At 46.5% G+C, this 26,077-nt stretch overlaps 2 protein-coding genes across 4 annotated transcripts in view; both read left to right on the top strand.

Moving 5' to 3' along the window:
* The window catches only part of TMEM201 (transmembrane protein 201), a 29,253-nt gene extending 22,984 nt beyond the window's left edge, over positions 1-6,269 (top strand). The window contains exons 9-11 of one of the 2 annotated variants that reach the window (XM_055798714.1): positions 613-1,035; positions 1,399-1,530; positions 1,982-6,269. In XM_055798714.1, coding sequence (XP_055654689.1) covers positions 613-1,035; positions 1,399-1,530; positions 1,982-2,079 — 653 coding nt within the window. In that variant the 3' untranslated portion in view covers positions 2,080-6,269. The remainder of the gene's footprint in view (positions 1-612; positions 1,036-1,398; positions 1,531-1,981) is intronic. The other variant, XM_055798715.1, reaches the window with a different exon arrangement.
* Positions 6,270-6,710: 441 nt separating this feature from the next.
* Positions 6,711-26,077, top strand: part of PIK3CD (phosphatidylinositol-4,5-bisphosphate 3-kinase catalytic subunit delta) — a 59,176-nt gene continuing 39,809 nt past the window's right edge. Inside the window, exon 1 of one of the 2 annotated variants that reach the window (XM_055798707.1) lies at positions 6,711-6,850. The gene's annotated coding sequence lies outside the window, so the exon portion shown is untranslated. Of the gene's footprint in view, positions 6,851-17,267; positions 17,328-26,077 lie in introns of those variants that run through there. The other variant, XM_027787401.2, reaches the window with a different exon arrangement.

The following is a 26,077-nucleotide window of genomic DNA, read 5'->3' as shown; positions in this document are numbered from 1 at the left end:
CTCCCCTGCTCTACAGCTGAGTTGAGACTGCTTGGATAGGAGACTTCCAAACTGTTCGTCTTTTCCCAGCCCAAGGAACTGCTGATTTGGCTACCCTGTCTGCTCAGCCCCTTTTGCTCCCATGTCCTCCAGTGACCTGTCTGTTGTCCTCCTGACCCCAAATGGACCCTTTGGCTGTTTGTTCTGCTTAAGTCTTTGCTGCTGGAAATGCAGTCGCAGCCTGGGCTAATGCTGCTGTGCAAACCTCCTCGCATCCTGATGCACTTTCCCAACAGCCTTTAAAAGGACATGCCAGAATAGTTAATTTACCTGCAGAACAGGCTGTGTAATGCAGGCTCTCCTGAATGGACACAGCTGAGCAGAGAGAGAGCTCACCTGGCTCCTGATAAACCCATCTCTAGTCAAAGTCATTCCTGAGCATACCAAAGTGCATGTAGAATTTCTCCGTGTCTTGCAGTGTGGGGACTCAAATGAATAAAGAATTTTAGTACCAGATATGTTGGATGTTTGCAACTCCCGTTCCCTTTTCTTGTAGAATTGTGAAAGAAAACTGCCTATTTTATTGGGACTATAACCGCGTTGGTTTTCTCTTCGGCAACGTTTCCATTTCAGAGCATTTCTCCCTGCTGTCGGGCAGCTGTGCTCCCTCCCGCATCCCCTCTCCAGCACCGTCTGTGGCTGGCTCTGTGACGTCCAGCTCAGGCTCCCTGCGGTACCGCCGGCCTCTCATCAGCCCAGCCCGCCTGAACCTGAAAGGCCAGAAACTGCTGCTTTTCCCATCTCAGAATGAGGCACTGCTCACCCCAACTAGCTCAGAGGAGCACACCCACTCTGACAGCAACATCTTTGCCACCGAGTTGCCCTCCTTTCCAAAGAAGAACCTCAGCGAGCGGGGAATGCATGGTATGCTTGCAGCCTGCTGCACTCCTGGAAATGCATTTGTAGGAAGGAGCTGGCTTGCAAGCAAAGCCATGCATCATCTAGGCCACGCGATAGATGGGAAAGCTTCAGGAAAAACCCGGGTGGTGATGACTGGTGAGCTACCAAAGCACTTTTAAGAATGCAGTGGCCTGGAGAGCCTTGTCTGCCAAAACAGATGTCCTTTTTTCACTTAGTGCTGCTGCAAGGATACCGCTGCCACTGTCTCCACCCTTGTTAGGATAACTCCTTTTACCACAAATGTGGTGATGCCGATATGGACAGTGTATGAGTCAAACATGCAGGCAACTTCTGCTGCACAGCAGTGAGATTTGCCTTTTGTTTCCAGCCCCTGTCCTCAATCCTTTCACAGTTTTACCAGGCCATTCATTACTAACTTTTAGCTTTAGTCTAGTAACTTCTGCTACTTTTGGCTTCCACTGGTGCCTTCTGAATTTTCGTGTCTTTTTCTTCTTGCAGATAGGAGATCTGCTATGGAAGGAGGCAGTATTTGCAGCGATAATTCCATCAAAAAGGAGGATCACTCATCACACTCATCTACCTGTGTGGTAGACACAACTACCAAAGGGGAAGATCTGGCAGGCTGGAGAGGTAGGTGCAAGCCGTGTGAGCGCTTCATGTCTGAGCGTTTCTGTGAGGGTAACTGAGGTCTTTCCTGTGCTGCAGTAGTGATCCGGTCCTGAGATCAAATAACTAACTAGTAGCAAAATGGATCTTCTGCCTGCTGTTCTAGGACCTTAATAAGGCTGTTCCCATTCTTTGGACTGTCTGAAGAATACTGACAGAGTGCTAAACTCAGACAGAGGGAAAGGGGTGGGGGTGCGGGTGTTGAGAAGAGCAATGAGGTGAAAATAGGACCAAAGAGAGCAGTGGAATCTTTCCTGACAGGAAAAGTGCTTCAGCAGTTTCTGCTTATGGTGAAAATGCTGGGCAAAGAGAGAGAAAGAGCACAACATATGTTTGCTGTTATTTATCTCACTGATGCTTTAATATCTCTTTCTACTCCTCCCTTTTTTTCTTTGTGTTGTCCTCCCCTTCTAAGGTCATTTTGGTAATGCCACTCTCCGAGGTCTGCTAGCCGTGAGTCTGACTGTCAATGCTATCTTCACATCAGCCTATGTCTACCGGAGCCTGCGCTGATTTGTGCCAACACGCCCTTTCTTTCTGGTTCCACCTGCTTCTGAGGAGACAAGAAGAATTCAACCATGGCTTCATGTCTAATGGCCATGCCACTGGTGCATGCTGTTTTTTAAAAAAACTACTGTATGCTCAACTGTCCTGACAAGGAATGCAGGTAGCTGCTGCCATCACTTCCAGCTAGAACATATCCCAGGATTGTCCCTGGAGGTGGCAGGCAGAATTCCCAGAAAGCTCCAGTTCAAAGCAAGAGGCCAGTCAAGTGGCCCACGTGCTTTCTTTCAAAGGAACTGACCTGAGACACAAGCCTGAAAATGTGCAAGCTACATTTTTGGGAACCTATCCCCAGCTCTTCTTTCGGACGTATTAACTTTGTGCTGATGGTGCTGGTAAAATGAGGAGAATTAGAACAAATGAGCTGGAGAAGAGGGGGATGGCGTAGTAGCTGGTGCTGGGCTTTGGTTGCTGTCACAGTGTTTCCAGCCTCTTTGCCCAGTGGTTCCTCTTCTCTCTTCCCTTTGGCACTCTCCTCTAAATTATCAGTGAATTTTCTCGAGTTGCCTTAAGCTTGCCTAAGCGCATGGGTGACCTTGGCTGCTCTGTCATATTCTTGCATCTTTTATGTCCATGTGCTTCCAACCTGGGCTGTGCCCTGAGGCTGCTTTTACCAGTTGCCATTCTGGTCATGCTGGTTCTCAGAAACTTTGTCTGTACATCCTCCAGCCAGCACTGTGTTGCTGTAGGTATGCGCAAACCCCAGACAGACATTTTTGTGGTTTGCATTAGAAAGAGGAAACCGTGCTTTACCTAGGAGGCATTAATTCTGTTACAATTAATTCTGTTATAGGAAAGGATCCCTGTGTGTTTTGCACTGTAGCCAAAGGGCTTCAGCTCACAACTCTGCTGGTGGTTTCACTGAAGCAGTGAGTGGCATAGCTTGTTCTTGCTGTAAATCGCACAAATCTGTTCTATTTAGAAAATACATGAGGAGCTGTCTGTATACATTTATCCAGAAACCTAATGCCTCAATCTGATACTGGGATTTGCTGAGCAACCATTTAAGATATTTCTTACTTAGTTAAATGCCAAGGTGCTTTCAGTGAGAAATGCCAGACCTGCTTTTGGACAGTTTAGCCTTCCGGACAGGTTCTTTTTTTTTCTAACCCAAAGGAAGCAGCCCTAGATTTTCAAAAGCCGTTTATAATTTGGGCACTTCTGCTTTTGGGTGAGTCTTCAGCATAGCTTAGAATTCAGGGGCCGTTTAGAGTATCATGCTAAATACTCAAAGTCACTTAGTGCATCTTGGGGAAAAACAACAAATACCTTGATCTTGATGTTTTGATTCTTAAATCCCAAGTACAGAGAGATTTACCAACATGTTAGGGGTACCTGGTGAGAGCCAACTGACGTTAGCTGCATAGTTCCTGAAGTAGGACTGACTCTTAAGAGTTTTGCTATTGTCTCTTCCTTTGGGCTCCTTTACCTCAAACTTCTTTTCTCTTTCTCTCACCCTGTTGTCCTGTGTTTGCATCTTGAATTAGTGTTATGCTTACTGTGTCTTTTACTCCCTTTCAGTTCTGCTGCTGTTCCCTCTATTGTAGTCTTCTTGCATGTGCACAGAAACAAAGTGTATCTCAGCTGGTAATTCCCTGCTCTGAACCTGAAATTCATGCCTCGAAGTGTCAATCACCTTTCTTTTCACTTCATTTTTTGTTTCTTGCATGTGCTAATTGAGTTCCTACACAGTCTCAGTACATCATGTGAGTGATGGCCTGACTCTCATCAGCATGTATGACGGATTAAATGGGGCTTTACTGCAGGTGATTCAAGCACTGAACAATTAAGTCTCTCTTTATCTCTTCCATTTCTTCCTGCATTGTTTTAGCAGCTCGCTTTCAGCAGCTGCTCCCCATCCTCCCTTGTTAGCGAGGGCTGCTCGTGGCCTACTCTGCTTCTTCTAACACAGGTGCTGATCTGAGAGACTGCAGAGGTGTCATTCCTGACTCTGCACCTTTCTCTCAGCCTGTTTAGGGTGTTGGTAAAGGGCTGCACAGCCAGCACCTCATGCACAAAAGCCTAGATCCAGGATAGAGACCTGCAGCAGAAAGATGTACTGCAGGTTGATGATTACTTCTTTTGTAACTCGCATGAATTGTTACTTGTAGCCAAACTGGACCCATAACCAAGCTGTTAAGAGATTTTTGCCCCTTTTACAGGCTTCTGCAGGCTCATTTGAGCGTGTGTATAGGCAAGGTGCTAGCAGACCAACTTAACAAGCTTTTGTTTAGACTCTGCTGTCTGAGTGTCATGATGTCCTGGTGCAGTGTGTGACATCCCATTCACAGATCCTTGTCCTAACTTCCAGCGTACCCAGGGGCCTCCTATACAGAGACAAACCTGCCAGAAAACGCTGTGGGTTTGCTTGTCTTTATTATGCCAACAGATGTGCACTGTGACTTCATGTATGCAAACTTTCCACTTTCACCTTCCAGTCTGCCCTGAGTTTTACCATTGCACTCACCTGGAGCCCAAGCTGGTCTCTGTCTCTACCAGATTGCAATACAAATTTTCTCCTCCTTTCCAGCATCCAAGGAGCTGCAGCCTCCAAACACACCTCTTCTTGACCATATTCCAGAACAGGAACACTTAAACCTGTCACAGCACTTCTGAATCTGCTCACTGAAACTGTTCTTGGAAGGGTGTTTGGTGACCTTGTCCAAAGCAAGATAAAGACTTTGGATTTTATTGCTGAAGAGGGAAGACAACCAACTTTTTCATTCTGGTGCTAGAACACTCTCCAGTGGTGCTTTCACAGCTGTGAAGCCTTCGCTTGAATAGTACACACGAGTATACATGTGTGTGCGCACGTGCACGTGTGCATGCATATGTATAATAACATTTGGAGGGTTTCTTCATTTCAAAGGATCTGAGCCCATGTTTGTCTTTATATTGTTGGCCTTAATCTAGCTCTTAGATACTGTGTCTATCTTGCTGCTGTTTTCTATGTGAAGCTGGTTTGGAGGAAACAAAAGACTATCTGGTCCCCCTGTAAAAATCTTTGTGACTGATGGTGTTGATCTTCATACAGTGTTGTTCAGGGGTGAAATTTTATTTTTCTAATATTTTTCCTACTGTAAAATCTGTTGGAGTGTATGGAATGGAAAAGATCTTTAAAAAAATGATCTGATAAAGATGTGAGTTACTTAATAACTCTAACAATTAATGATCAGGTGGGATATAAATGGGCTCCATTTCCAGACTTTTTCCATGACCTACCTTCCCTTGAAAATGCCCCGGTACTTTTTCTTCGGATACAGGCTTGTTAGGCATGTTCTGAGGCCTCACAGAGACTTCAGATGATTTTGCTGTTCTGAACTAGAAAGAATTTGGATTTTAGAGTCTGGTTCCAGTTCCGCAGTCTGGGTAGTTTGGCAGATGGGACAAATGCTATGCATGTACCTATCTAATGGGTTGGAGAGAGTTGGTAGAATGAGTTGCTGATTTCTGAAGGTCATCATATCTTTTTACATAAAGTCTTAGACATGATATTGGTCACTGTGGCAATGTGGGATAAAAACCTCATTGCTGGCATACATAGGCCAGATTCCTGAATTGTAGGCTGTCTGTGCAAGCAACAGACTTGGCCTGTGAATGTTTTATTCCTACTCCCTCTTGGGTGATGGGAACATCTGTAAAACACTGCTGAACTGACTGGGTTCCTTAAAACAAGGCAGTTGGGATGAAGGGCTTGTGTTGCCTGTGGATGCTGCTATATTTTTTTCTTCCAAGCGCCGTTCCTTGAAATAACTATGGTCTCAACCTCTCTCACAGACTTTTGTTAGAAGGCTAGAAAGGGCCAATTTGGCCAATACTTACTTTCGTTTGTTTTTTAAATATACATTGCATCCAGAAGTTACCATCACTGTGTCCTTGGGGTGGGAGTAAGGGACAGAGTACTTCTGGATGGAATGGGTATCTAGAGAAGGGTGAGAACAATAATTCTGAGTCCTAAACCTTACTTCCCGTGAAAGAGACTGTATGTCACGTGTGTATACTTGTTTGGGGAGCTCAAACACTGTACAGTTTAGTTAAATGTGCTCCAAGGGAGGAAAAGCTGTTCCTCAGAGGTTTTTAGTTCATGCTGTGTTTAAAGAGGAATATTTTTCTTTAAAAAATAAAAACGGATAAGTTTTTGGCCTAGTCTGATTCTGTTTCTGGGGAGCTAAATATTCTGGGTGGAAAGGGAGGACAGTGTTTGTGTTTGGGTGTGCATTGTCTGGTCAAATTAACTTTGATCTCTTCGCTCTTTTAAAGCTAGCAAAAACAAAGAGAAAAGCAGAAAGCTTTCTGAGCTTCCCCAAAGCAAGGAGAAGCTCATGACCATGATTCGGAGATGGAAGGGGAAGGGGAAGTACGTTGTTAATGCTTTGAAGGCTTTCCATCAATTACAAGGCAAGTCGTCTCCTGCCATTAACTGATGTTCTGAACTTCTCCCCGGATGCAGCTGCACCCCCACAGGGACCTTGCCTTGCTGTCTCAAACTCCTGTAGGGTAGGGACTGTCACTGACATACCTGTTTCCTTAGAACCCTTGACATCAGCTGATGACTGTAGGGTCGCGTGGGAACACCAGCACTATTTCGTCTGGTTTTTCAGGACTTTGGTAGGCAGGGAGGAGGGGTGTAAGTGAGGTACTGAATGCAGGTGCTTTGGTCCTCATCCGGTCCTCTCCCAAACGTGCCTATGTCGGCAAGAAAGCCAAGAGGATTATGTGGGTGAGTACTGGGCACATGTAAGGGACATTCAGTGACGCCCCAGAGTTTGTCGCGAGGTGTTGGGGTGGTCCGGTTATATGTACTCATTTGGCACTTAAGGGATTTTTTTCTTTGTGAGCTGGGGGCCGAGAGGCTTTCCAGGATTTTGCTTTTATGTGTTATTTTGTGGTCTTTATGTTTTTGTTTTGTAATGTAAATTGAAAGACAGGTGGCATAAGCTTTTAGATGTAGGCTTTCTAATCACAGTCTTCAAAGGCTGTAGTTTTCCTCGTTTATGCTTCCATGACTCATGTTTTACTTTGTTAAAATGTGCTGCTACTTTAAGACCTGGCAATGCATTGTGTCTTGTCTTGAAATACCTGGAGAAGTTCTGTGCGTTGCTGTGCAGGAGGGGATGCGTATCTCAGATGCTCCTCCTTTCTCCCCCTCTTCTTCCAGTGCTAAGAGACTTGTTTGGCTCTGCAGTCTGGTTTTATTTTCAGCAGTGGTGTTCTGTTTACTTTCTTTTCCTGTACACAGGGCTAGCGGAAAAAGAACTAAACTGTGGTCATACAGGTCAGTCTTCTGTGTTCCATCAAAGAGCTTCCTCCTCCTGCTGTTGGCAGATTTGTTATAACCAGTAGGGATGTTTCATGCTTAAAAACTGAAATATTTCCATCCAGCCCAGTGAAAGTTTTCTGTTCAAAGACCGGTGCCGTATTTTTAAAGTGAGAGATGTGACAGCATTGTCCGACCCCCGCACTATGGAACTACTGTTGCTGATTTTTGTAAACTGAGGACAACAGCCTGGTAGCCATCAGTGTTTTCCTTCTGTTTCTTAGCTCGGTCCAGCTTTTGGAAAAGTGGAGCCGATTCCTTCCAGACTAGTGAGTCATAGGGGGGGTGGTTAATTGAGGGTTGGTGGCGGGGTTTTGACTTTTTTTTTTTTTTAATTAATTGAGGGTGCTCAAAGAAACACTCATCAAAGAAGGGCGTGTGTTTTAATTAAATTACGGACGTTATCCCGCTTAATAATCCCTTATCTGCGGATGTGTCTTGCAGCGTTCGGTGAGCCGCGGTGCACGCGCGAGTGCGGCCCCCGTGGGGTGCGCGCGCTGTGGCGCGGGCCGCGACGCTCCCCCCCCCTCCCCCGCGCCCCGGGCCAGGCCGCGCCGGGCGCTGCCATCTGTCCTCGCCGAGCGGTAGGAATCGCTGTGTTCCGCTGGCCCTACCGGCCACGCTGCCCCTTGCCGGCGCCGCCGGCCGGGCCCCCCCTGCTCGGGCGGCGGGGCCAAAGTGGCGCCCGGGCCCAGGCGGGGCAGGGGGGCGGCTGCGACGGGGTTCGGAGGCGCCGGGGGCGAGGCGACCCCCGGCAGCAGCCGGCCCAGCTCCCGCCTGGCGCCGGTCGCCGCGGCTGTGCGGGCCCGCCCCGAGCCGCGCCTGCCCGGCGGGCGGCCCCCAGGCCCGGCGGAGCAGCCCCCGCCTTACCGCGGCGTGTTTCCGCGGGCGGCCGTGGCCCTCGGCACGCTGGCCGCTGCCCGAGCCCCCTGAGACCGCTGAGAGCCGCGCGGCCCGCGGCAGCGCCCGGGGGCGGCTGGGGAGGGGGCGGCCCGTTCCCTTGGGGCCGCGGGGGGCCAGGGCTGGCGCAGCGCTGCTCCGGGCGGGGGGGCTCGCTTCTGCAGGGCGCCAGTTCGGCCCGCTGCCCTTAACCTCATTTTGTAGCTTCTCTTTACGGGTCTACGGGAAAAGCAGTGTATGTGGTACTGCTTGTTTTGGCGGGGGTGGGGTGGGGGTGGGGGGTGGTATGTATAGGAAAAAACCCCAAAACACAAAGATTTTTGGAGTAATACTGGGAATCTCGTGGATTTGTGTTTAAAGTGAATCTACCTGGGATTTGTCATACACTTCATACGATGCTTATTAGATGTGTTTCCATATGTTCATTAACACGTTTCTTACAAATGATGCTGTAATTACTTACATAAGGATCTTTCCCTGTTTTGATTTCAAAGTAGTTTCTATGCTTTTACCTCAAAAATAAGGATTCAGAGACAAAATACGCTTCTAGTACGAACTGTGTTTTAAGGGAAGGAAGAGTTCAATCACCGTTATGTGAGGAGCAGCACTACTTGGATGTTTTATTTTATGACTTGTTTAATAAATAGTACTTACTAAGAGTTGTGGCTTCAGAAGGCACTTAAACTAGTTTGAAGCTTCCTTCATGATCCTTGAAAGAAGGTGCAACTTAAATCCAGTTTTGTAGCTGTTATTTTATACTTTCTTATACTTGCAAAGTGATTCTGAAGGTCATTTTAACTTCTAGCAACATGGTACAAACAGTGCTGGAAATACCAGTAGATTTACTTGGGGCAACAACTTTACTGTTGTTCTTAAGGAACACCAATGTGTTAAAGATGCCGCAGGTTTACAATTTTTCAGGTTGCTTTGTTTTCATTTAGTCTCATTTTTCATGTAGCTCCTGATAATCTTGAACACTAAACCACTTGCTATACCTGAAAAAAACATATTTGACCTTTGGTTGTAAAATCAGTTCAGTACCAAAGTAGAATGCAAGTATGTAAAATTGTTGCATCTTGAAGATGGTGGTAAGCCTGTATGCAATTGAAACAAATTGTTCTAGGTGTTTTGTTGTAAATAACACATGGTCCTGTTCTGTTTTGGCACATTTTTTACATCCCTGCTGTGCCTTAGAGCATAGGTGAACAGTACATGTATGTGAAACTACAGCTGCTGAATTTTGGGTATTAAGTTTGAGCTCTGCACTCCCGTTTAATTCCACTGTGCACAGAATTAGGAAAATAGGAAGGGTTTCTGAAAGTCTGACTTTCTCTGTGTGTGCTTCTTGCAGGTGCTTTTATCAGCGAAGCACCATGTGCAGGTTCTGGAGTATGATGATGTTTCAGCTGATGTTTGTCTCTCCCGTAAAACAGACCTTACTCTTTGGAGCTTGAAAGAGTAATACCCGTTTCCTTCTAAAGGACTCCCATTTTGTTCTAAAATAATGAATGGAGGTGTGCGTATGAAGAACAAATTGTTTTTCTTGGATAATTGTTTTGATTCAAATAGAATTGCCTTCAGGGCACAGTATAGCTAGAATTAGTACAGACCCAGTATTTCTTCTTTTGGTACTTCTCCTTCCTATTCCATGATAGGTAATATGTAAATGTGAAGATTTCCAGAGTCATGCATGAAATTTACTGTGTGCTCATGCATTAACTAACTATTTGGTCAGGTATTAAATAACAGTTGTTTGCTCACGCATAAAGTAACTTCGCTGTCGCGCATGAACTGGTTGTGCTTATGTGTGAACTTTTAGACTCATTATGCCTTCAGGTGTAAACTAATTGTGCTGTCCTGCCTTCAGAGTATGGTGTAGCCAGCCTTTGTGAGATGGACCTGGACCCTCACTTTCTCTGTTGCGTAGATAACTGGCGAAGAGTGGAAGTGTCTGCTTTTCTGTGTGCGTGTGTGCACTTTCGTACATGGATCTCAAGAGCTTGAAGTAGAAAGAAACTGAATCTCGGAGGAGACTTGCTCAGGGTTTTCCCTGTGGCCTTAGCTGTAGTGCCTCTGGGACAGGCACCCTGGCTTTGCCTCCATTGCACTCCAGCCCCAAATCCTAAAGAAAGGGATTTCCTCGTGTTCCGCGTCTCAGGTAAAGGCCCAGTGCAAGGGGTCTCCTTTGCAGGCAAACAGTCTTGACTTGGGGAATTCTTATTTCATTGAATGTATTGCCAGTTAGTACAGCTTCTGGTCGCTGATTCAGCTACTGCAGAATCAACAGTCACACACTCAGGGAAGCGCCTTTTCCTCCGGCAGGCTCAGTGCCAGTCAAACACCTGTGCTTCTCCCTCCTGGGCTTTGCCAAGAGCCCTGCTGGAGCCACCCTGGCTCCTCGGGGAGGTGGCGTGTGGGGCTGGAGGCTGGCTGCATGCACGGGGGTCTCTGGGTGCTGCTCCAGCTGCGTGCACGGGGGTCTCTGGGTGCTCCTTGCTGGTTTCCTGTAACCTGCAGGTTCTCAGCAGGGTGTCTGGGTCACCCTAACTGTACTGATTGCACCCTCCTGTGCGGATACAGTAAGGGCCACAGTATGGCCAGCTCACCCGGGGCCCAAAAGCGGCTGTTTGAGAAGGCTTCTCTCTTTCTTTGGGTTTTTTGCAATGTGGAATACTCTCTCCTGGGGGGGGTGGTAACAGCTGCTTTAGTTTCTGAAGGGCCAGAGAATGATTTCCCTCAGGTGTGGGGGGGTGCGGTGTGCAGGGCAGCTGCCCGGCACCTGGGAGCTTTCGCAGCTGCAGCTTGTCTGCACTAACGAGGCCTAGAACCTTCTCTGTGGGTGCTGGGGCTCTCGCGGGGCTGCCCAGCTTGTGCTGGCTGCGAGGTGGCTGCTTCTGTGGAAACTGGGCCTGGTGCAGGGGCCACTTGTGGCACGGGGCCACCTGCGAGCTGCCAGGGGACAGGTGGGGTGAGTGCTGGTTGTTTGGGGCTCCCACAGCAGCCTCTGTGTGTGTGGGTGCCGTGAGGGGGCTCTGCGTCCCGGCGGGGGGGGGGGTGAGGGGGCTCTGCGTCCCAGGGGCAGGTGCCGTGAGGGGGCTCTGCGTCCTGGCCGTGGGTGCTGTGACGGCATGAGGGGCCTCTGTGTCCCGGCGAGGGGTGGTGAGGGGGCTCTGCGTCCTGGCCGTGGGTGCCGTGAGGGCATGAGGGGGCTCTGCGTCCCGGCCGCGGGCGCAGTCTGGGACACGCTCCCACCAAGCGCGGGGGTGAGGTGCTGCTGTGTGCCTTTAAGCGAAGATCGCTCCTGCCCGGTTATTCCCTTGAACATACGGGGTTATGAGGAGCGCACAGCGAGTTTTACAGGCTGAGGCAAAGTGTACGGGTGTCTGACAAGGCGCTGGGTGGCGCAGGCCTTGCAAGGCTGGGGCGGGGGGGCTGCAGGCCCCGTCCCAGGCCAAGACCCCACTGAGACAGGTGGAACAAGAGAGTGATTTATATCCGCTACCGTTTATCGCAGTTTACAACTAAATAAGCGCTTATCGCATGTGTTGTCCAGCTCGTGTAATCCTGCACGTAACAAGAAATAGACATGCCGTACTCAAAAGTGGACTTTATTGTTGGGTTTTGTGGCTTTTGGGGGTTGTTATTTCCTGTTTTAACTTTCAGATGACACTGTGAGTCTAGTGTCTGAAGCATCAATTCTCACACAAGAGGTGATGAGCACAGTGGAAATTATTAGCTACGTCTGGTCCAAGGTTTTCAAAACTAACTAGTGAATTTGGGCCCCAGACATACGATGCTCTCAAGATTTTTGAATATCAAGTATTTTAAAGTGTCTTGGTTTGAACTTCTACAGTTGCACTTAAATTTGGGAACTGCTAATTTAATTATTAATTCCCTGTCTTTGCTGATTTAGTAGCTGATTTAGGTCTATTGTATATATGTGAAGTCCTTCAAAGACTGTCTTATCCTTCACTTCTGTGTGCAATTCTCTGAGTAAATGATCTTCCAATTAACTTTGGCTTTTAAAGGAGTTGGGGGAGGGAGGTGTTCTCGGCGTTTGGGGGTGTGCTTTGGGGTTTTTAGGGGGTTTTTTTTCCCCTTATTTTCAGGATTTCCTGCAGCAGTTCTGTTTTTTAACTTGTGGATGTGTTTAATTACAACTGTAGTTTACCAGAAGACTTCTGTGTGTAATAGTCTTCACAGCTACAGCATTCAGGCCCCTGTCATTTCTATCCCAGAAATGTTTGCTCTCTAGAAAAGGAAATTGTGGTCAGTGGATAAGCCTCTGTTTTATTCAACAGCTGCGGTAGAGACAACAGAGATACCATTTCAAGATCTGTGTAATTACAAACATATAGCAAGAGCTCTGTTTATACGTTGGGTTTCTGAAGAACAGGAAATGGATATGGATGGGGCTAAATCCGGAAAGGCAGTACTGTGTATTAGAAACCAGACTTCCAAGTCCTAAGATAAATTTTTATTTCCTGATCTTTGAGCACCACATTTTGAAGAGACAGATTTCTTGGGATTGTGTGGCAAAGTTCTGAAGTGATAGTGGCAGTGCTGCAGTAAAGAAAATACTATCCCTGTCCAGTGTGAAATGTACGTGGCTACATATACCAGTTGACTCTGAAACTTTACAGAGAAACAAACGATGTTCATTAAACTATCAGGGTACAGCTGCTATAAGTCTCATTGTATCTGTGAGACTTTGGTTGCAAGGAGCTGTGCTGTGGGATCGTAAGGCAGGCAAAACTAAATTCAGTAGCGTGCTAGTGCCTTTTTGCAATGGATAAAAAGTTGTAGATGACGCATGAAATGCTGAATGTCTCTTAGGCAGTAGATACTCTGAAACAGAATACAATATATCAAAAATCCTATTTTAAGATGAACCATGCGAATAAATGGGCACAGGAGTTCTGTGCATCAAGAAATACTAATAATCTTGTCAAATTATTTGAGGTAATTACAGATGCAGGAACGTTACATTGGTTCATCTCTTGGTTTTTTATCTCTCTTAAAACAATATAGAGGCGTATCAAGCTTTTGAGGACACATGGAAGGGTAAAGAGCTTTGTCTTCTCTCTCTCCAGTGGTTTGATGGGTTATTACCTTTAGCAGCCTGTGTAAATTGGTAAGAGTGGTTTCTGTGCCGGCACTTGGGTGGTTGTGCTGCGGCCCGTTGCGATTGCCGGTAGGTGGTGTGTTGGCACCGGCGTCCGTGCCTCGGGGACCGCCCCCGGTGGGGCTGAGACAGGGCTGTGGCAAGAGGCCTCTGCATCTCCATCCCCTCTGGAAAGTGGAACAACAAATACATGTTGTAGCAGTGCTGAAGGGAGATTCTAGAAGTCTGCAAACGGAGATGACAGTATGAGTTCAACTGCAGTTTTTACTGGCAGTGGTTTCTCCCTCCTTGCCACCTGCCAGCAGGATCCCACATCATGCTGGGCTTGGTTAATTTGTGTTAAGGGGATGGGGCCTATGGGCAGGCCCAGTCAGATGTAGGTGGAGTTTATTTTATTCATTGTAAGAGTAGTAGAGATGCACATGGCTGAACTCTCTGTGGTCCAGGTATTTGGATTGCAGGCCATGTTGTAAGGGGCTGTGTTCTGCCTCCTCCTTTTAGGCTGTGCCTTGAAACCTTTGTTCAGGTTTTGGCCCCTCACTACAAGAGGGGCGTTGGGTGCTGGAGCATGTCCAGAGAAGGGCAGCGGGGCTGGGGAAGGGTTTGGGCATTGGTCTGATAAGGAGCAGCTGAGGGAGCTGGGGGTGTTCAGCCTGGAGAGGAGGGGGCTCAGGGGGGACCTTATCGCTCTCTACAGCTCCCTGAGAGGAGGTGGTAGCGAGGTGGGGGTCGGTCTCTGCTGCCAAATAACAAGCGATAGGACAAGAGGAAGCGGCCTCAAACTATGCCAGGGGAGGTTTAGGTTGGATGTTAGTAAAAAATTCTTCACCAAAAGGGTGGCGTCAAGCATTGGAAGAGGCTTGGAGTCACCATCCCTGGAGTTATGTAAAATCCGTGTAGAAGTGGCGCTTAGGGATGTGGTTTAGTAGTGGGCTTGGCAGTGCCGGGTTCATGGTTGGACTCGATGATCTTAGAGGCCTTTCCCAACCTAAACGATTCTGTGATTATTCTCCTTATTGCACCTGCCTTGCCCACTTTTTGAGCAGGTCTGGATAACGAGCTACAGTCCCAATAGCAAATAGTTAGGTCTTATGTGGATGTCTTGATGTGAATGCCACAGAAGAGTTAATAATCTCTGGTAGCCCAGAGGTTCCTTCAATTATCAGCAAAGATGATCTCTTCCAAAGAATGATTCAGAGCATTTAGATGAAGGCCTTGCTCTGAATCACTGCTTGTAGGAGCATCTCTCTTCATCAGTTAGTCAAAAAGACAAAACAAAACCCCTAAGGGCCTAGGAAGACTAGGTTTGCCAACAAAGGGAGGCACTGGGAATGCCCCTGGTCCCATTCAGGCTCCCTCACACGTACACACACACACACCCGCCTTACTTCTGTGCCTGGAACAGAGAACTGTAGTGTTGGTTGCATTTAAGCCAGGGGGATTGTTCATGTTTTGCACGGCTTTTTAGCGGCTCAGAAGTACTGGGGCTTCTCCTGTGTTTTGCATGCCTCTAACAGCAGAGGGTCTTAACTGGTAAGCCTCTTTCTCTTGGGTTTGTGACTGCATTTGGAAAACTTGTCCTCTGTTTATTTTTCTTCAAGTTATAGCCTTGGGTCAACATTCTTATAGGTTTTATAAATAAACAACAGCACAGGGTGTCCCTTTGCAAGCAATGCAGAGGCTTTGAAAATGACTGAGGAAATATTGCATTCCCTCTTCCCACCGGTAGATACCAGACTGTTTAATTCTTTTCCGCTGAGTTGCCTCACATGTGTCTTCACTCCTTCTCCTTTAGGTTTTAGCAATTTAAAAAATTGTTTTGTGTCTTATTAACGGTAGAAAAGAAGGACAATTTGCCTGTGCACAGTGCTGAATTAGTACAGGTGCAAAAGGCTTTTGATTGACAAAATCCAAGCTATGTACAGTGTAGGGAGAGGCTGTGCTGACATCTTAACGAGTTAAGGCCTATAACTGATCCTGAGCCGTCACTCACTATGGGATGTGCTAGGTCATTTTATGGCTTCATATTGTGACCTGTTACCCACTATGGCTTGGGTTGTGTGTGCTTATCCCACCTGCATTCGCTTTAAATTTTGAGTACTGGTCTCCAGAAGCACTGGCCAAGCTGCGTTTTGTGTTTGGCTTTTTTCCCTTGCTCTCAGCATCACCAGGATTCCTGTGACATTGTTCTCTTCCTTTTGTTTTATCCAGTTAGTTCACTGACATAAACATAGACATGGTGATGTCTATGCAGGGATAAAGTCAGAAATACTTTATATGAAATGGAAGCCAGGGTGTTGGCCTGTTTGTCAGTGCTTGGCCATTCCATCCCCTACTTGTGTTTTTGTGCCTAACTGTTTTTTCTTCATCTCCACCCTTTTAATCTCTCAGCCTTCTGTGGAAGACTGAAAAGATAAGGGTGAGAGCAATGCAGACTCCTGAAGAATAGGAACCTTTCTGTCAGAATTTGCCAACAGAGGGTGAGCTGGGAGAGCTGCGAACACTGGGAGCCGTGGACGAGCTGATGCGCTGTCCCTCTTCAACAGATAGATGCGACTCAGAATCCTTATTCCCTAAGCAGGTTACATACATGGGCATAGAAATGGTGCTAAGAGCTGTTCAAGTGCAGCAGGTCATAGATGAAAGTCAAATAGCTTGTAGAATGGTCCTTGGATATTTGAAGCTGCAAATCTGAACTCTTGAGGATAAAGGGGTTACATACTTTTCCTTGAAGTTTAGAGTGTAAAATGGGTGTAAAAAAGAGCCGTCTGTGGAGGAGTGTCTGTTTTGACCAGTTTCCTTTACTCCATGGCCCTGGGACCTTCAGAGCAGGAATTAGTCTTGTGTTATCTCTCCAAGCTAGTCTAGCAGTAGGACTTTTCCTGTGCATGAGGGACCAAGAATACCCTATCCAAGATACAAAGAAAGCAGTGCTTTAAAAAGCAAGCTTATAGCTGTGAGTGGCCTGCTGCAAAAAGGACAAATGGGCAACAATTCAGCTTTGTGTCTCCCTTCAAAAATCCACCTCTAGCCTACATGAATTACAGCAAAATCTATTAAGCTTCTTGAACCTTGTGTGCTCAGAGTGGTGGCTGACGTGGTGGAAAGGCAAGCTGCCTTAGCAAGGGACAAGTGGTAACACAGGAGAAGAGAAGGGGAGGCAAGGAGCAGTCCCAGTTCCTAGTGAGAGCAACAAGGGAGCTCTGAGAGGAGGATGTATGGGAGATGATGCTTCATGCAGCATCTGGAGGGGACCTCCCACTCCCCCGCGTGTGCTGCAACCCCCACCCCCCCGGTCTGCTCTCCCCTCCCCAAAGTCTTTTGGTCATTATTCTCTGTATTGGAGGCCAGTTGCTGGCTGCAGTCAGTTTGGCATCTCTCCGAGTGTGGCTTGAGGCTGCAGACTCCATGCACACCTGGAACAGGCCCTTTGCCAGCCTTGCTCCTGCAGCATTTCCAGAACCTGGTCGCAAGATGCAGGGTGCTGCACGGTCAGCAATCCCACCCAGTGTCCCTGTCAGCACAGCCTCCTGAAGAAGACTGCGGTAACGGGAGTTCTTTGCACTTGGTCCTGCCTTTTCTACCGCTCAGGAGCGGACAGCGCATGCTAGGACTCAGGTTGATAGGTGTAGCAGGCACTCCAGGAAGCTCTGATACCTGTGGGTTTAGTCCAGCTCCCTTAACACCAACTGCATGCCTACCTCTCCCCGCCCCTGAGACCCACGGAGGCTAGTGGGATGTGTTTCCCTTCGCGCTGCTGGGTTTCCCCTCCCTCAGTGGCTCTCTGGCCATGCTCCGTAACCAGCTTCCCGTCAAGAGCAAGTACAACGTTTCTCGCCGAGATGGTGGCCTGTGGTAAGGGGGTGGAAGGGAAGAGGGGGTGGGGTGTGCGCTGGGGGAGCTGTTGCTGCTGCAGTTTCGTGCCTCAATCTGTATTCTCTCTCTCCTCTGCATGGCTTCCTGTTTTTTCACACCACTGCTCTTTGAAACAACAAGCTGCAAGCAGGACAGGGGGTGGAGGTTAGTAGACTGGAAGCCTCTGGCAACACTTGCAAAAGGTCTGGGTGCAGGCTCTGGAAAAGTCACGACGTGCTGGTGTATTTTTCATGGTGTGATTCTGTCATGTGTGCCACAGAAGTGGCTCTCTGAGGAAGTGGCATGCATGTGCTCCTCAGAAATGCATTGCCCAGTGCTGCGCAATTGCAGCAGAACTATTTGTTGCTTCTCCTCTTTGGCAGTTGTCTTCCTCAGCAGCTCTTAAATGGGCAAAACTAGAATTTGGCCTGTACTTAGGCAACTTAGGCATTTGTGATAATCAGTCAGATTTAGTCAGTGTCAGAGTAATGCTGAAAAATGAGCCACTGGTGTGGATTCCTGCAGAATTTGGGGTTTTATGCTTCAAAAACCATGCAGTCCAGGTTTTCTGAGTGTGTGAAATAAGCAAGCATCTAGTTTGAAGTGCAACAGCTATGAGTTGCCCTACTTTCCTGTGACCTGGGGCAGCTGGCAGCTTGTACCAAGGCTGGACAATAGTGAACTGCTCAGAGAAGTGATTCCCAAACTGCAAGCCAGACAGCAATTGCTAACGGTTTGCAAAGAACTGGTAATTCTTCTGTTTTTCAGATGCATGACAGTGTTTGGAAAACCAAAACAAAACAAAAAGAAGCTGCATGGGAACTCTGCTGTCGGTGTAATTCCTGTATTTACTGCTATGTTTTCTCCCCTCTGTTTTGAGAGGGGGAAATGGTCAGTTTGATCATCAGTAAAAGGCAAAATATGAAGAAAGTGATTTCTAGGATAGCGTCAGGATGAGGGAGCTGCACCATCAGGTGTCCTGCGGGAGTCAAACCTGTAGCAGAGTCCTCTCCAGAACAGGACTTGTAAACAATGTTTGGAAACATTTTTTCCAGTCTCCTACACACTTAACATGAGTGAGTCTCTACTCTCGTTAAACCCAGAATTCATCTTTGGTAGATGAATAACTTGTAGGGTTGAGGGAGTTTCTCTACCATATGGGACCAGTATCCTGTTCACTTTAGTATTCAATCTGTGCTCTTGTTCAACACCACGTGCTCTAGAGAGAGACACAAGGAGTCCTGTGCTCTAGTCAGTATGATTGTGGCGGAATGGGAGGCTATTTCTAATCTGAGATCACTGTAGTGCTGCTTTGTCTGCCAGTGAGTTGAAGATAAATTCTCTAGAAGCAAACATTTTTGAGGAATGGAGCTAGATGACTACAGGTAACTGTTCAAAACATGAGATAAATGGGTGTTTCTGAGATGCTGGTTTTATTGATGATAGCCTTGGTTTGCTAGCATGTCACTAAGTGGTTTCAAAAGCTGCTCCTCTGGGTAACAGTTGCAGAGTCCAGAGAAAGGTAAATTGAGGTTTAGGTTGCAAAGTCTTGTTCTGGCAATGGTTTCTCTCCCGAGGAGGTGGATGGGAAGTCAGCTGAGCACAGCTGCTTGTGAGTTCTTTGCTTGCCAGACAGTGCCATAGGAAAGAGATGAAAAATGGGAAAGATTGCATCAATTATTGAGCCTTGTAAAAAAATAATTAGCAAGACAACAGTAGGCAAGTGGGTAGGGAAGAGGAGAAAAACAGCTGCCAAAGCGTGAAAAGATAGGTCTTCACTTGAGACAGAAAAGGAAAGGGAATTGGGTGAGACACTCTGTTAATCAGTAGCTGGGTAGAGAGATGGAAAAATTAGCGTATGAGCTTTGTGTGCATGTTAGAGCAGGGCAAGGCCTGAGGGGATGCCGCCTTGTTGAAGTTGCCCACCCTTGGCTTCCACTGAAGGGTCCTTCAGATTACATGCCATTTTCCTGGCTTTTCAACAGATGTTACCAATGGTACCAGATATGACCCAGTGATACAAGGAGAGGCAAGAATAGCTTGTGCAGGTGTTTGTTGAGAAGGATTGCCTGGCTTTTCCATATTCAAATTGCTACCTGGGCTGTAAAGGAACTGGCCAGAATGCTGGTTAGTTCAGGTTCCCAAATGACAGGAACAGGCTTCCATTAGGATTCAATTTTCTCTTTCATTTTACAGTTCCCTCCAGAGCCACCAGCAAGCATATGGATGATTTTTGCACGGTAATGCTATGGCTGCTGATCTGTGGGCAGAGCTGTCTGCTGTGATACAAGGATGTAGATTTAACAGTCTCTACTGCGTGCTGAATATAAATTTGTCAGTAGTGATTTCTTGGTGATGCCCGTTCATGTCTTCCAGATTAATTCCTAGCATTGTTATCCTCCTGGATTTGTTTCCCACAACAAGTCTCCCAGGCACCTCTGTCTAGAACTTAGCAGATGCGCTCTCCTCCTGGAGAGCTGCATCTGACTGGTTTCTCACATGGTGCTATGCAGTCTCTTGCAGAGGTCTTTTTCTATATTACCTAAGCAGATTTTTTTACATTACCTGCATGATGTGCATGGGTAGTGTAAAAGCTACAGCTGTCCTGTATATTTAAGGAAACAGCCTGTCTGTTGGCAGTTCCCAGTCCTCCCACCAGAACATTTTTCTTCACGTAAGGCAACCAGCTAAACAGAGGAGTAAAGCACTGCAGGAGAAGCCCCGTTACAGCCAGATGTCTTCTGAGCACTTGCAATCTGTAGAACTGCTGATGCGCTCCTTTCCTTCAGGGACAGTCAGCTACACGTATATAGGTAGAGGGTGATTCAGTCACCCATGATAAGAGCTAGCAGGTATCTTAGTTGAAGTAAATAAACAAGTATTGGCATAAACTTAATGGCTGTCTTCACTAAAGCTCAGTTGCCTCTCTGTAATGGAAAGTTTCAGGGAAACTTTGGGGGAATTTACACACATGCAATCAGAGCTGCTGACTTCTCATTCAGAGCAGACAAAAACATTGTTTTCAGAATCAGTTATGCTGCTGGGTTTTTTTTTATTTTATTTATGGCCTCTTCCTCTATTTTTTTGCAACATAAGAGAAGCAGTGGGACTGATTTTAATTTTCTGCTATAAGACTGATCCCAGGGGAGTACGTGGGGAGTACTGATGGACAAGTCACTTGCAGTGTCTTCTGCTGATGCTGCCAGCATGGAGGAAGATCACTTTGCCTTGGACCCAGATGGTGGGAGCATTTTTTACTGGGCTTATTCAGTCTTTGCTAATTCACATGTGGGCAGAACTTCCTGGACAGGTGTTTACCCTGCCAGCTTGTAGCTACAAGGTCTCCAAAGTACAGCCAAGGTAGCAGGCACAACCATCTGTCGATGATCAGTGTTTCTAGCTCATCAAGAAGGTGATAAAAAATTCATCAAGATCTGATTGTCCCATGGCTGATCATTTTGCTATCTAAAGTGACTGCAGGGGAAGACTTTGTGAGTTCTCTCCTGTGCAAATTTGTCAGGTGTCCTCATCTCTACTGTTTTGCAGTATAGCAGGATTTCCCATGCCATTTTTTGTCATTTGTAAATGGAGTAGATGTTCAGCTGCCTTCCCTCCTTTGGTCAGCTGGACCCCACAAAAGAGGCTCAGGAAGAGGGGAGCAGGGAAAATGCTGTGATGCTCTGGATGGAGTAATTCGCAGTGCCAAGTAATCTGTTACCACCAAACATGCTGGGGTGTCTGTTAGTTGAGATGAGGGAAGACAAAGGTTCAGTAGCGACAGGAGCAATGGGGCGGGGCATGAGAGCTCAGCTATTCTGGTGAGTGAGATCAGGTGCATGTACTTGTGCATCTCTCCTCTTGGTAAAACACATTTCAAATCTCTGTGGGCTTTTGCTGGTTCTGATTCAGCAGTGAAAAAAGATCAGGTGTGGTTTGGGGGGGGGTTGGTTGGTTTTTTGTCATTTGCTAATCTGAGGGAGCTACTCCAATCTTAAAGTTTGCTATGTGGATATTTGTATGACCACAGGGGAAAAAAAAGACTGGTGTTTCAGGAACAGAAAGTGCTAGCCTCCATTCCCCCCCTGCTGCATATGACCTCCAAATGCAGGGGATACACAAGCAGAGTGCATGGGAGTCAGCAGCACCAATCAATAAAGCACTGAAGGAAGAGAAGAATGGTAAATAAATAATGTGCATGGAGGAATAGTCAGGGCATGACCTTTTGTAGCACTGAACGGTCTGTAAGTGGGTGCTGTGGCTCAGGTTGTAATGGCATGACATTAAAAGCCCATATGGCATCATCAGGAGCAATGTGTTTTGAGAGGGCATTTGCCTCCGGGGTGGAAGCTAGTAAAAAGAGACAAGTGTGACAGGCTGGGAAGTGGCACAGAAAGAGAAATGCTTCTGTAAAAGGAGAAGTCTGAGGAGGAGGAAGGATATATTTTTAGTGTCAAAGGGCTCGTGAATTTCTTTTGCTTTTGGCACAGAAGGAATCCCATTGTAGTGGCTAGGTATATTTGGTTTTGTTGGGGGATTTAGGAGGTAGGGAGGGAATATCTTTAAAGGCCCCTTTTCTTTGCAACATTTTCTTTAGAGAGTTGAGGGAGCTTCTTGGCTCCCCACAGCGTCCTGAAGGAACCTGACAGATGAGCAGGTGGGTGGTTGCAACCAAAGCAAGCAGGAAATGCTGCTGTTAGGGGTTCATGGGGGTGCCATGCCATAGGTCTGCAGGCTTGTTAACCTGTTGGGCATTTGACTGACTAGCAAGCCACACATCTAGCAAGTAGATAACCACAACAAGAGGCATTGTCAGTCATGTTTTACTTTCGCCCACCACTTCTCCAGCCTGCATAGCCCAAGACGGGTGCTGCTACAGTTTGCAGTTTTGCAGGCTGTGTGCATCTTCACTGGAGTGACAATGCTGGGATTGCCCAGCTTGCAAAGCAGGACACTCTTTGTGCTACAGGCAGTTCAGTGCCCATAAGCTTTTTGGACAGCAATGAAGCCAGTACTTCCCAGCAAAACATCAACCTCAAGACCTGGCATCTCTGACCTCTCAGAGTAAAACAAGTAAGATTTCCCACTGTTCCCCATCACAAGAGCTGCTCTTTGGCTGAGAATGTAGCAGTCTGAAATGGGATGGTAAAGAGAGATGCTTTACTGACAGTAACGTAAATGGAATGGTTCCCTTTTCTGGTGCCTTTTTGCTTGTTGCAAATTCTTCCAGAACTTTATAGAAGTAAGGCTTTATGGTCAGGTCATTGGAAACAAGCTACACCCCCTCTTGTGGTACTCTAGCAAATGGCTGTATTTGGTCAATGTTTTCAGGTGGTTTCCATGTTGCTTGGTATCTCCAGTGGGGACTCCAGATCATTTCATTCTCAGTCACACAAAGCAGTGTGGCTTTGCAAAGTACTTTGGCAATATGACTGTGCTGTATATAATAACACATACCTGTGAAGCTGGTGCTTGTGGAGAGAAGCCACACAGACTTCACTAAATTTTTCCATTAAATTTCCCAGCCTAATTCTGAAAGCATCACCTTGCCAAAGTTGCATGTGAACTCTGTGGCACAATTAACCTCCTTCTTGATAGTGGTGTGCAGCTCGTATCTTCCTGTAGGCATCCAAGCGTCATGGCTCTTGATGCCTGGGAGCTCTGTTAACTCTGTGTGTCTGTTACTGTCCTCTCCTTAACGCCTGTCATTTTGTCATTTTTATCCAGGAGACTTTGCTCTGTGTCTTTCTATCTGTGGCCTTCAGAAAAAGAGAAAATTGAAACTCTGGCTCCTGACTGGAGCCAATTTACACCAGCCACTCAAAACACTAAACAGAAAGTAGGTAGGAGGAAGGAAATGAGAGTTTGAGTGTTTCCCTGTTGCAGGTAACAGGGAAATAGAATAGGAGATCCAGCACAAAGTTGTCATCTTGCTGAGCCCCTGCCAGCACCGCAGGTGCTTTATGGCTGCTTTTGTTGGGTGATTTGTTCCTCTTAGTGTCAGGGTAAAGCCAGACTTAAGGTCTTTGTGATAGTGCAGAACAGGCTTAGAGCAGCAACAATTTAGAAAAGGGACTTCCAGGCAGTCTGGATAAGGCTGAAATTTTTTCCGTTTAAAACAGATGGGGGTGTGAGTTGCTGTGTGCTTGTGGTAGCTGTTGAGGACCTAGTGGAAATAACGTTGCATCAAACCCAGTCCAAGATCTTTACAATTTTCCAAGCAAGTGACTGAGCAGATGTATATGCAGAGGTGGGTAAGCTGGGGTAACTTGTGTTATGTTGCTGGCCTTCTGCTAAAATGGAAGAATCACTTAGGTGAAGCCTCATTACTCAGGACTGTAAAATGTACAAATATGAAGATAGACTGCAAACTCTTCTAGTAAGCAATTAAGACTGTCTGCACTTAGAAACTGCTATTGTTCAATTGATTTAATAATTGAATTAATATTCAGTGTTGTTTACCAATGTGGACAGTTTTATTATCTGTTCAGGAGCAGATGACTGAACATGCTAGACTCGGCAAAAGCACCAGTTAAATGGCGGGGGACACACACACACACACCCCCTACCAGTTTTCAAGTATTCAAGTGTTTTCCTTGAAGTAAGCCCTGACAAATGAGCGGCAAGGTCTTCCTGGAAGCTTGAAGGAAAAAGATTTTAAATAAATAAATAAGGCTGTTTCACTTTTTCATGTGTTGAGGGAAGGTGAGTTGCCAAGGAGTGCAGTGCTTTGGCTTTGCAAGACAGCTGCTGGGAAGAGGACCTGGACAGCGCATGCTCAGAAAGAAGCGGCATGTCTTGCATGTGCAAAACCCAGTCTGCAAATCATAATGACGTACAATTTTCACAGAACAATGTGCCTTTTTTTGTTTCTCACGTCCCAGAGAAAAGCAGCAAACTCTGCAACTATTAATGATAAAAATTCCAGATTACCCAAAGGGTTGTGATGCAAGATACACATGTGGGAGTGAGTTGGGGTTTCTGTCAATAGCCTAGATACAGTGCCTGTCTTAAATGCACCTTCTGTGTGTCTTGCTTTGCTGTTTTCCATGTAGTTCCCCTCTTATTTTGTATGTGCATGTGATGTGTCACGCATGTGCTCACAGGCAGCACCTCTACACCCAGCGTGGCAGCATGTTGATTGCTGTCTGCTGTAGGAATGCCAGACGTAACTATTCTAATAGGAAGAGGGCTTATCCCTAGGGATGTTATGTGAGGAGCGTATCCGCTTCCAGCTCAGCCTGCAAAATACCTAGGCTTTGCTGGAGATGCCCATTCATACTGTCATATTAAAACGTTATCAGGCTACTGGATGCCAGCCTAGTGCCAAGCAGCAATTTCTGACCAAGAAGTGTGCCAGGGGACCCGTCCCAAGGACTGGCTGGAATTACTGCTTGGGCTGTGACTTGGTCCTGATCTCCATGCTGGGGCGGATGATTTTGGTTTTAGGCTGGTGGAGAATTTTCCTGAAGGCTTGACCCCATCAGAGTCCCCTACCTCTCTGTTTTTAGGAGACTGATTTTAAAGACTTTGCTAGTTTGTGGTACTCTTTGTTTTTCCCCTTTTTGTGGGGACAGCAGAACAAGCCAGCAGTAAAGGGGGGGGGAATAGCTCGCTAATCTCTTAAGTGATCCAGTGCTCAACGTTAACTGTTCTAAGACAGCAGCGAGTTTGTAGCATGCAAGGCAAGACCTGCAAAAATCCTTTGAGGCAGCAAATTTCTCTGCTTAAGTGCATCCCACTGATGTGAGGGGGGGCACCCAATCTCGCTCAAATCCTGGCTACTGCCACGTTTTAAATGATGATACTGTAATAATAAATGATGAAGCTTTTATTTTGTTTTGAAAGGCACGCTGACCCTTGTAGTGTAAGCGCTTAATGTAGCTAATAGTTGTCTGGTACAGTTTCCCAGTCCTAGTTCTGTTTAGGCTATTTGGACTGTTAGCTTCTGTGAAATACGTCTTCTTTTTTTAAAGACCTAATGAAAACAAACATTTGCTATTTCTGGACCAAAATTTGAGGACAAAAATTTTGCACTTTACTGCTACCAAAGACAGTTTGTTTTTTCTTCAACACTGTTCCCAGGGTAAAAGTTGTAGTTTTACCTCCAGCTATGTAAATGATTCTTCATCAGTATGTCTCAGGTGGAAATTCCCCTGTTCACAAATGGAAATTTTGCTCTGGTAACAGTAAAAATGATAATTTTCTTTCAGCCAAAGCAATCTCTCATTTTAGAAAAAAGAAAAAAAAATCCTTTCCCATTCCTTTTTTCCTTGTTGTCATTGATGACTCATGCAATGGCCTTTGCTACTAATTTCTGACTCTTAAGTGATTTTTCAGGTGGCTGCTAAAAAATTCTTAAAGCATTTGTCACTGGCATGTGCCTCATTTTGTAACATGACACGTATATCCTGGTTTTTATGCAGAGAGTGTATTTGTTTGGGTTATGAATGTTGCTTAGTTTGGAATACGCACTTTATGCACCAACTAAAAGTTGACAAACAAAACCCACCCAAATATAACAAATCGTGAGTCTGTGCACAGTATTTGGTGCAGGCAGGCACCTGCGTATGCCTGTCTTCAGTGTGCAGCCAGCCACCCACACAAAAGTTTGCAAGATCTGGTCTTACTGGAAACAATAAGGGCCCCCAAAATTCCCAAACTGGATGAAGGACCTTTTTTCTTTTTTTTTTAAAGTGCTCTGACTTTATCACTGATGTCTAGTTTTAGTTTTTTGTTCATGCGAGCTTGAG

Source organism: Falco peregrinus, chromosome 3 (genome assembly GCF_023634155.1).
Source record: "Falco peregrinus isolate bFalPer1 chromosome 3, bFalPer1.pri, whole genome shotgun sequence".
Taxonomy (NCBI): Eukaryota; Metazoa; Chordata; class Aves; order Falconiformes; family Falconidae; genus Falco; species Falco peregrinus.
The sequence above is the reverse complement of the archived record's forward strand: the minus strand, read 5'-3'. Positions and strand labels throughout refer to the sequence as shown.